Below are 11,585 nucleotides of genomic sequence, written 5' to 3'. Positions count from 1 at the left end.
CTCCCCCAGTTTAAGCAAGGTTCGACCTTGCATCAGTCCGGGTCCCACAGTACAATACTCGAGGTAGGAACCGTTTAAATCACGCGTATAAAGAGCAAGTTCCTCCCGCAGGTGAAAAAATGTGGCCGCAGTGTAACCGGTCCCCTGCAGGGCTCAGATTGACAGTTCACTCTGACTGAGCTCAATTCTCGCTTCCGCGCACGACAGACGACGTCTGCATCGTACTTCAGCCTTCTTCGACGACAGCTGCGAGTCGCCCATATCGGAAACACCCAAGTGATTTGACCAGTTGTGTTTTTCACCGTAAATTGTGTTTGTGTTAAATTGCCGAACAGTGCAGTGTAGGGAAGTTCCCGGTACTGTACGTTCATTACAAAGCAATTCTCTGACGTGTTTGCTGTATGTTTTTAAATGTATGCTGTATTTGCTGTTCAATGAATCTAATTATAGGGGTTTAAAACCTTTTTCTCCGGTCATAGATCATTGATTTCTCCGCCCCTCTGTGAACGGGGCAGGTTTCTTTATTTTCTCAGCCTCCTGGACTGTTTTCTGCTGCTCCTGCCCCCTACTGTACCCACTCCACGATCAGCTCGCACCCCTCTCGTCCACTGAAAGGACAGTTGCCCCCAGTGAGCCCGCAGACCTGCCCCCCTGTCCCTCCTTCCTCACTCCTAGACGCTGCTCCAGCAAACAAGGGAGGCAAACCATGTAAATAATTATAATTGCTTACACTTATAAAGCACCACCACCAGTGTGCAGCCCCACCTGGATGATGCACCAGTATTCTCCAAACACACCAGCTCTCAGTGGGGAGGAGAGCAGAGTGATGAAGCCAGTTCAGAGAGGGGGGTTATCAGGAGGCCCTGATGGGTAAAGTCCAGGGGGGAAGCACCTACTTGTTTCAAGAAACACCCTGGGATTTTTAATGACCACAGAGAGTCAGGACCACGGTTTTACACATCTCCCAAAGAACGGTGCCTTGTTACAGTAAAGTATCCCCGTCACTATACTGGGGCATTGGGACCCACACAGACCACAGGGTGAGCGCCCCCTGCTGGCCCCACTAACACCTCTTCCAGCAGCGGCAGCAGCTTTAGCTTTCCCAGGAGTCTCCCTTCCAGCTACTGACCAGGCTCACACCTGCTGAGCTTCAGTGGGCTGCCAGTTATGAACTGCAGGGTGATATGGCTGGGGTACATATAGGGTTCATGCAGTATAGCAATAGCATGAACACTAGTTATCTATGCGTGTTCACGCAACTGCTGAAAAACGGGTATTTCCGACTTGCATAAAATTCGGATTAGGTAAATAGGGAACCCTTATGTAACCCGGGGAGAAGAGGTATTAGGCCATGCGAAGCTACAAAACTGCTGGCAAAATCGTGATCCAGTTTTTTTTTTCTCTGTGGGTGAATTGCCCATGTAATGACAGAACAGCAGAACATAAAAACATAAATCTCTCCCTGTCTCTGTGTCTGTGTCTCCCTGGAGAAAAAGCTGGGGTATGCGAAAAGACGCATTCCTAATGCAAGAAATTGTATAGGGCTAATAAAGAAACATTACATTACATTATAAAAGTTCTGCTGTTCTCCCGTTTGTGAAGGCTGAAAACATCGCACGATGGTGCACTGACTGCAAGATCCCACTAGATGTCGGAATGACAGCAGGGTTTCTTACCTTGTCGTCCCCTTTTTCTTGCTAAGGTTCATAAAGTGTGTTATGTGCGAGTATTCTTATGCGAGTGCGCAGTAAATCTTTCAAGGATTGTCGTCTAAAACAGGGGGGGCCCAAACTGGCTTTCTTTTCAGCCGAGCTCTTTAATTAAATCGATCCTTCGTTCTTTCTTCTGAATCCTTCATTCATGGCTCGACTGGAACCGTTGGCAGTTTTTTGTTCTGCTCACAGATCTTAAGCGACGTGTGAGACGCATTAGTCACAGGGCGACATCCGACACGTCTAGGAGCCGAAAGCAGTCGGATATGAAATCGGACGGTATGAAAGGCTTATCCCAGTCCGGTCTTTCACAGACTCGTGGACCCCCTACAGACAGGACTCGGCTCAGTTTAATCCCTGGGACTCGCTCAGTGAGGGGCGTGTCTGTTTCCGCGGTGCAGTGTGCAGTTATGTATTGTTGGGATGTAGGGAACTGCACAGTTGCTTGCTGCTGACACATTCCTGTAAAAACTGCGGCTATGACAGTGCTTGTAGGTTTTTGTCCCCTTTTGCACGAGGTGAATCGAGAACACAGGGACACCCCGTCCTGTTTTGGTGACCCCGTTTCTTTCGAGTTGTAGGACACAGGGCTGTCCGGTGTCCAGGGGGGGAATAAAGTGCCTTTTGATTGAGACATCGTTGGTGCTGTTTGTCCCCCCACCTTTCTGTACGTTTGCGTGAGAGGTGCTAAGGACAGCGACATTTAGCCAGGATCATAATGACAACTTCAGCACTAATTGCTCGGGTAATCGGCCTGCCTCACCGCTGTTTCCCAGGTCTGTACGCGGGGGAGATAAGTCATACTGGACGTACTGTAAGAACCTGCAGCACGGAGCCCCTCCAGGTTTAGGAGTGAATGCCAGTGTAACAGACCTTGGACCTTGGGTTTTGGGAAGTGGGTAAAATTCCAGTCGGTAAGAAAATGTACCGCAAACGGAGTCGTCACTCATCCAGAGCAGATGGGAGCTGCTTGCTGCTTCTCCTTTGCCACTGATCCTGAATCTGCAGTACAGGCGGTGATATAGCGAGCCGTTCAGAAGTCCTCTTGCATAATCGAAACGAAGGACTGCGCTACAGAGGCAAATTAGGCCTGTGGTTCCATACGATTCGGAATAAGCAGTCACGGAGGGAGACAATGACCAACCCAAAGGAATACTAGTAGTTTATTGTTGCAGCGAATATTACCTGGCCACCCCCCCCAATAAAAACGCCTTTGTTCAACATGATATGCCGCAGAGAAGACAACTGCTCTCGTAGGCTCTTCTTAAAATCATTTGTCAATTTGGAACAAATATGGCACCTTCCGCTGGTAAACGCAACAGAGTGTAAAGCACGATTCTCTATGAACTTTTATTTCTAATTAAAACCAACCAAAGACACACAACCCAGACGAAGTCGCCTCGCAGGTCTGGGGACCGATTTATTTCTCTGTGTATGTATGCCTTCCTCAGGATTTTGATCATGCTGAAAATTAGCAACTGAATTTGGATAGATTTTTACAGCTTCTGATCTGCCTCTGTGACATATCGAGTTCTTGTAGTCCACATTCCCGATAAGTAAGAATATCTTCATTGTAAAAGAGAACTGATCGATCAATTAGTTCGATTAAGACACCGAGAAGCACGGCAGAGATGAGCAGTAGCCGATTTTTGACTTGGGAACACGTGATTATTTCGCGGATCCTTTAAGCCTATGACAGCGAACTGCAGGCCTCAGAGTTTTATTTCATCCTTTCATGACTTGTTGTTTTCCTCTCGGAGCGTTAAAGAGGACTAGGAAACCTGCTGTTCGGTGGGTTTCAAAATATTATCAGCGCAGAAGAAAGAACGGCAGGAGGCACTTGCAGCTAAGGCGCCCTCTACAGGACAACTGTAGTAGCAGCCAGTCACAGAAAAGCACATTCCTCTTGCAGGCTTCCTCTTAATGTTAATGTAATGTAATAATAATAATAATGTTTCTTTATTAGCCCTATACAATTTCTTGCATTAGGAATGCGTCTTTTCGCATACCCCAGCTTTTCTCCAGGGAGACACAGACACAGAGACAGGGAGAGAAGCTTGGGGTCAGAGCACAGGGTCTGCCATTGTACGGCGCCCCTGGAGCAGTTAGGATTAAGGGCCTTGCTCAGGGGCCCAACGGAGTAGGATTCCTCTGCCGGCCGCGGGATTTGAACCGGCAACCTTTCAGTCACGGGCGCAGATCCTGAGCCACAGAGCCACCGCTCCGCCCACTCTTGCAAGCTGGAAGAAATCTTTTGAAACAAAACACTTTAGAATAGACCTGATAAATTCATTATTATTCATTTGTATGCTAACTCAATTAGTTAGCATACAAATACTAAAATCACTCTTGTTAAGTCACTGGAAATAATGGAAGTGTTGGGTGATAGCACAGTTTCCTTGCTGCACTGGGCCCTGGGTTCAACTCCAGACCTGAGGTGCTGTCTGTGTGGGTTTTCTCCAGTTGCTCCAGTTTCCTCCCGCAGTCCAGAGACATGCTGATGGATCAATTGGCTCCTGGGAAAATTGGCCCTGGTTTGTGTCTGTCTGCCCTGTGATTGGCGTCCTACCCAAGGTGTACCCTGCCGAGCACCTGTAGCTTGCAGGGACAGACTCTGGCTTCCCTGCGACTCTGAATTGGGAGACGCAATCAGACGATGGATGGACGGAGTGCATTAGATTGGAGTTTCGAGTCTACTTTCAGAGCCAGGTTCCTATGGAGGAACTGGAAAGGGCAGCAATTTTCTTTCAGCGTGTTTTTTTTGTCTCATGCTCAGTAGAAGGGACAACCACATGGCCTCCTCTGTGCTCATCGATCAATCTGTCAATCGATCTGGTGGGATTCTCCCAATCCCAATCCCAATCCCAACTCCAGATGAAGAGCAGCTCTTTGGCCGACAACTCATTTTAATCCCCTGTGGGGACCTGCTCTGTAATATCGATAAGTGAGACTGTCAAAATGAGAGATTGTGTCTGTGAGGACTGAACGAAGATGTATGGCCGTCTGTGCATAATTTCATGAATACCAATCAGGTGAGCCTCCTGTCTGACTGTGTGAATTTGGGGGAAGTTTCAAGGAGTTGTGTAACCTTGAGATGCCTTGCAAGTGTTATGTTTTATTCATTTTGAACCACGCTGTGGAGGGGAACTTGGCATCACAACAGAGGGGATTCTCTGTGCAGCTTGGGGGCTTCCTGTTTATCCTGTCATCAAAGAGGGCTCGAGCAGCTGGGGGCCAGGAGTTATATAAACCCAGTCTTGCACGTCCTCTTGTGTAGGTTGTGTAGGGCAGGGAGACCTCACACAGCACCCTGGACGGCCGGAGACGCTTCAGTCTCCGTTCGCTTACAGTCGCCCGAGAGCTAAGCTTCAGATTCAAAGCAGTCATTCCCCCTTCAAATACGACCTTTTAATAAGAAATGGAAACATAATTTGTAGATGGGCCTTGGTGGCACAGAGATCAGCATTGCTGCCTGAGAGCGCTGGGGCCCTGGGTTCAATTACACACCTGGGGTGCTGTCTGTGTGGAGTCTGCATGTTCCCCCTCCTTTCACATGGGTTTCTCCGGGTGCTCCTGTTTCCTCCCACAGTCCCAGTCTCACGCAGATAACATTGAGGCACCAGAAAATAAACAGACACTGTAGGACCTTTACACATCTCTGGCCAAGTCGTTATCTGGTCATAATTAAAGTTAAAAACTAAGGTTGCTGCTGGAAGAGGTGTTAGTGGGGCCAGCAGGGGGCGCTCACCCTGCGGTCCATGTGGGTCCTAATGCCCCAGTATAGTGATGGGGACACTATACGGTAAAACAGGCGCCGTCCTTCGGATGAGACGTAAAACCGAGGTCCTGACTCTCTGTGGTCATTAAAAATCCCAGGGCGTTTCTCGAAAAGAGTAGGGGTGTAACCCCGGCGTCCTGGCCAAATTTCCCATTGGCCCTTACCAGTCATGGCCTCCTAACAATCCTCCTCTATGAACTGACTACTTTACTCTGCTCTCCTCCCCACTGATCGCTGGTGTGTGGTGAGCGTTCTGGCGCACTATGGCTGCTGTCGCATCATCCAGGTGGGGCTGCACACTGGTGGTGGTGGAGGGGAGTCCCCATTACCTGTAAAGCGCTTTGAGTGGAGTGTCCAGAAAAGCGCTATATAAGTGTAAGCAATTATTATTAATTATTATAACTATCCGTCTCACCTAATGGACATCTTCCAGAATCAATTCACTGGACTGGGTGAAGCGATATTCCACCCCCCCCCGCCACGAGTGTGTTTGCAGAAGACATCTGCATGTGTAAGCGGTTGTCAATACAGAGCCATACTTTTCATGTTCCGGCAACATCACCGACCAGGTCGCTGTCCCTTTCAGCGGCGTGAGCGTGCCCGCCGCTCGTCCCCGACGCGTTCGCACACGCGTGACCCCCCCCCCCCAACGGACACCTGCCGGGGGGGACCGTCCCCTCGCCACGGGAGCGCGCTCGGCGGCGCCGGCGTCAGAGCGCGCGTGCTCAGTGCGGGCTGCTGGCTTGTAAGGCGATGATGGCGGAAGAGGAGCAGCGTTGAGTTCTCTTATCCCAATTTTTTTTTTTACATTTTAATTTAATGCACGGTTCCTCAATAAAATAAAATAAGAAAAATAAATCCTCACTCTCTCCCGTCTCCTCGCCCGAGACCATGGGGAATGAAGCCAGCCTTGAGGGGGGCGGCCAACCCGGAGAAGTAGGCTCGGCTGGCTCAACCGTAGGGACTCCGGCTTCCATTTCAGCACCGCCGGGCTCTGGACAGCTCACCAAGCCCAGCAATGGAGGTGCTGCCGGGGCAGGACCAGCGGCCGGAGCCGGGGCACGGATTAACAGGTAGAGCCGAGGACAGCAGGCGGCAGGCATTTGAAGCCCCGGTGCATTACCCGAACCCCCGGGGTGTCGTCCGCGGAATAAGACCCGCTTGGCTTGCAACGGGTGCCGTCCGTGTGCAGTCAAATGAAACACACTATGGTTAAAGAAAAAGACGCAGGTGTTTTGATATTACCCGATGCAATGATTTCGGGCTTGGGGGTGGATTGGGGGCAAACTGCGATGTTATCGGCTTTTCGGGTTTTAGAACGACGGGGTTCGTTTCAGACGTAAAAATTATGAATGAACCGCATGCCCATCAGTAGTGATATCCGGATTTATTATCCAGGGTTGCATGGCATTTCTGGTGACGAGACGTTTCAAACACCGGCGTTGTTCGCTTTTTACTGTACTACACCGCTTGACGGAGCGTAGTAGGCAGAACGGCAGTGTCTGATGTGGGTTACACATTTTGGCGAGATGCTTGTATCCGCCTGAGCGTTGAAAGACTGCCTTGATTTATGATGCAGAGCCTCCTGCACACCGAAAGCGACGCAATAATTGCTGCACTCTCCCCCGTTCCTGTTTAATGAAATCCGCGATTTAATATAAACTTTGGAAGGGTGACATAAAGGTATTTGACAGTGTCGTGCAAGAACACGATGAGCCGAGTGGCGACCTCAACGTTCAGTGCCAACCGACCGTGTTACTTTTGTGGGATTTCAAGGCGAGCTTTTGTGATCGTGCGAGTTGGAATGCATTAAATTATATATTTATCACGTCCGTTACGTGGATAAACCCCCCCCGATTTCAGCGAATCTAGTTTTTTAAAAATGTTTTCGATCATTTAAAGAACCAAGGAATAAAATTCATGACCACGCAAAAACCGACCTAAGCGGTTTTAATTGACACCTTTTTAAAGCATCAAAGTATCTCAACTTCAAAGATGTATTTGGTTAAAAAAAAACATTGTAGAAGAAGAGATTATAATACACGAGGCTAGGCTCAAAACCTGAATTTAAAACCATAGAAATGATTAGGATTGCTGTTTGGATATATCGTAAATGCTCACTTTGCTGGTTAGGAAACCATCACATTCTGTAGTTCCAACACTACAGCGCTTTCAGTGCAGACAGTGGCTTTTAATGCCGCTTGCGATAATGGACATAGGTTCTGTGTAAAATAAATCCATTTACATGGTCAATTAAGAGTTAAAAAAGAATTCCGTGTGTAGAGATATTCTCACGTGTGACTCGTAGAAGCCCGCTTTGTTGTACGGTATTTCTCTTCCATTAAAGGGGCGTGTTACTTAATGTTTTTCCTGTGAGTCTGCTTGATACAATTTGCTTTCGGGGGAAAAAAAAACGACTCGATATTGTTTTATCATAAGATTAAAAAAAAAATTCTCATCTTACGTTCCCTGCAATAGAGGACGGGTCGATAGCCATGAGATATTATTGTTTTAAAGCGGAATGCCGCGAGAAATTCAATGAATTGCATTATACGAGAGCAACTCTTCACTTCGCTTTCTGTTGAAAGAAACGATTCTCGCAAGTCATTGAGCGAAGAGATCGTGCACGTCAAGGTGTTTTTATTTGACAATGGACAGTCTTTATCGGAGGGTCTGAAATTGGGTGTTTAAAAAATTAGTACCGACTCTCTAAAGATATTCTATATAAAATGGATTAGAAGAGCTATAGATTAGGAAACCTTTCATAGATTAAACGTCTTCCCTTTTGCCAGTGACGACGTAAAGGGAAAACTATCATAATGACTTACGGCTGCCTCTGATAATCAGCTTCTAATTGTCCGACTGAGTTACACAGCTACAGCGTGAATTGCCTTTGCAATTGTGACCCCATTGAGTGGCCTAGTTTTTCCTCCGGACTAAACCTGTAGGTAAACCTGCGAAACTGTACAAAACACCTTGTTTTCGTACATCCCGATATTTCTGGAGGTGGACGCAAACGTTTTAATACGTATCTTTCTGAAATGGCGGCTTATATTCCTGAATAGGCCAGATACGCCGCGTTTTCACGTGAAGCTTCCTGAATCAGTGCACTGGGAGGCTGTCCGGCGGAGTGGGTCTGGACATCTCTGAAGACGAGATGTGACTAGCTTCTTCCTCGGTGAGCCGAGTCTTACTATGGCGGAGTCACTAGACAACGCGCTGGTAAGGGTGGTAGCCGCTGGTTCTTAGAGAACCGGAGGAAATTATTTTTTGAGTGTTGTATCCCGATGGGCTGGCATGGTGGTGCAAGGTTAGCATAGCTGATTTGCAAAACTGGTGCCCTGGGTTCGATTCTGGACCTCGTGTTCCTCTTCTGTGTGAAGTTTGTATGTTAACTTCTTACACTTACACAGAGTTTTTCTGGACACTCCACTCAGTGGGCCTTACAGGTAATGGGGACTCTCCTCCACCGACACCAGTGTGCAGCCCCACCTGGATGATGCGCCAGTCCGCTCGCCACACACCAGTCTCAGGGGGGAGGAGAGCAGGGTGATGAAGCCAGTTCAGAGAGGGGGATTATTAGGAGGCCATGATGGGTAAAGGGCCAACTTTGGCCAGGACACCAGTGTTACACCCCTTGTCTTTTTGAGAAAGACCTCAGGTCAGGACTTTGGTTTTATGTCTCACCCGAAAGGCAGCACAGCACCTTTTTATGGTATAGCGTCCCCACCACTATACTGGGGCATTAGGACCCACAGTGACTGCAGGTTGAGCGCCCCCTACTGGTCCTACTAACACCTCTTCCAGCGGCAACCCTAGTTTTTCCCCAGGATGACCCCGGGCTCACAGCTGCTGAGCTCCAGTGAGTGGCAGGGTGATATAGCTGCCGATCACTATGTGCTGTATGCATGATTGTGCTCTGGGTGCTCCGGTCCCCCCCCCTGCAGTGCAAAGGCGTGCTTGTGGGTCAGCTGGCTTCTGGGAGAACGGACCCTGGTGTGAGTGTGTGCGTGTCTGCCCTGTGACAGCCTGGCATCCCATCCAGGGTGCCTTGAGCCCATCGCTTGCTGGGATATGCTCTGACTCTTCTGAATTGGCTCCGAATTGGATGAAGCGGTTCGAAAATGGATGTTTAGACTGAACCATGCCCCAAGGCTTGTACTTGTCCATGTTTATGTAGTTCACTGTAAATATTGAATGCTTTTGCCTCCGCTAAGCTCCTAATGCTCTAGGACAAGGTTCCTAGTACCCGCAGTAGCTGGCTCAAAGCTGTGGCCAATTATCCTGCAAAGATCTCTGGGGACAGCAGTTTTGTTTAAGGCTTTTACTATTTACACAGCTCACCGACCTCTTCAAATCAAGTTATTAACTCCATTGACACGGCGATGAGCAGAATAACCGATGGTATTGTTTATGAGTTATTTCGACTCCTGACAACTGGAAACCTTTGTGTTCATGTTCTTGTTGAAAGAAAACAGTTCACAGAGTCAGAACAGAGAGAGAAATCTGTGGCGATGAGCCAGAGAAATTCTGGGAAAAAAAACAACAACAACGAACTGGTCTTTTAACAGGCAAAAGCAAAATAAGAGATGCTGAGAATCGGAGCTGGAGTCAAAACTGTCCAAGTATGGAAATGATCCTGTAATTGGCTCCTGAAAGGAGAGATTTGCAGCGCAATTGAGTTATTTGCATGTTTGAAATTGATTTGGTAGGTCAAAAGCCTCATTGACAGTGCAATGATAACCCCCAGAGGAAACCACCGAATTTGGTCCAACTTATATTCAGCTCTGGTGTGGCACAGTGGTGCAGTAGTGAGCGCTGCTGCCTCACGGCGCTGGGTGCCTTGGGTGATGTTCCAGACCTGGAGTTTGGATGTGTGTGGGGAGTTTGCATGTTCTCCCCTCTGGTTGGCATGGATTCACCTCCAGGGGCTCCAGCTTCCTCTCACAGTCATGCTGGTGGGTTGATTGGCTTCTGGGAAGAATAGCCCTGGTGTGTGAGTGTGTTTTTGTGTATCTGTCCTGTGGTGGACTGGCATCCCGTCCGGGTTGTACACTGCCTTGCGCTTGTTGTTTGTCGGGATGGGTTTTGGTTCCCCACTGTCAAGAAGTAGAAGGGTCTCCGGCTCTGGTCAGGTAGTAGTCACATACTATACCAAGCGCCGTGGGGACTGGAAGAGTCTCCGCAGTAACTCCTCTGAGCTTAGGGTAATGCCAGTGAGAGCCGCATCACGCCTCCAGTCAGTGCCAAGTGTGCTGCAGGCAGAGGTGCCTCTGCACTGAGGAGTAACGGAGGAAGGCAGTGATGGTGCACACAGCAGAGGATCGCGTGTGTGCATATCCTGTGCTGGTATGAGAGCTGAAGTGGTGAGCTGCATTGCATTGGCAGTTTAAAAATGAAGAGAGGTGTATTAAGAAAATAATTGCTGATTCCATATATATATATTTACCAATAAGTTGGATAGAAAGTGTCACTAAGATTAAAAAATCTAATTCAAATGAGCTGTTTATATTGCCTGTGTCCTTGTTATTTTATTTTTTTCAGTTGTTGACAGTCATGTGTGTAACCACTGTGGTTTGGTTAGCGCTGCTGCGTCGTAGCTGCAGGTCCCGAGGCTGGATGGCGGCCTCGTGCGTCCATCTGTGTGGAGCCCGCATGCTCTCTCCGTGTTCGTGTAGGTTTTTTTTCTGGGCTCTCCGGTTTACTCCCACCTCCCAAAAGACGAGCACTACGAGTGTGAATGGTTCCGATAAATTTCCTCCTACCAGAGGTCAGTCCCTGATTGCCCAGGAGGAAAGGAGCTGGGCATCCCAATCATAGCTCTGTCTTGTCTAGAGTGGAACCCTGGCACCTCTCTGCTCTATGCCTAGAGTGGGGGACATTTAGCTTAGACAGATGCTTCTGTGTTGTTTCTTGTGCTGGGATGGGTTTTTTTATCCATGCTAATGAGCTGAAAAGCACCTTCTGAAAAGACATTCCCGGTGTTTGTTGTGAGGATATTAACACTAGAATCTATCGCCCCATTCCCAGGACGTCCAGGAGATCCAACAAAGCAGAAAGAAATATTTGAAAAAAAAATTTTTCTTAAGCCTGAG

At 48.4% G+C, this 11,585-nt stretch overlaps 1 protein-coding gene across 1 annotated transcript in view; it reads left to right on the top strand.

The window, feature by feature from the left end:
* The first annotated feature begins 6,218 nt into the window (after positions 1-6,218).
* bsna (bassoon presynaptic cytomatrix protein a) overlaps positions 6,219-11,585 on the top strand; it is a 167,088-nt gene continuing 161,721 nt past the window's right edge. Inside the window, exon 1 of the mRNA XM_088637003.1 lies at positions 6,219-6,563. Within this exon, the coding sequence (XP_088493129.1) occupies positions 6,382-6,563 (182 nt within the window). The 5' untranslated portion in view covers positions 6,219-6,381. The remainder of the gene's footprint in view (positions 6,564-11,585) is intronic.

This window comes from Lepisosteus platostomus, chromosome 6 (assembly GCF_059453375.1).
Source record: "Lepisosteus platostomus isolate fLepPlt1 chromosome 6, fLepPlt1.hap1, whole genome shotgun sequence".
Lineage (NCBI taxonomy): Eukaryota > Metazoa > Chordata > Actinopteri > Semionotiformes > Lepisosteidae > Lepisosteus > Lepisosteus platostomus.
This window is presented reverse-complemented; position numbering and strand designations above follow the sequence as displayed.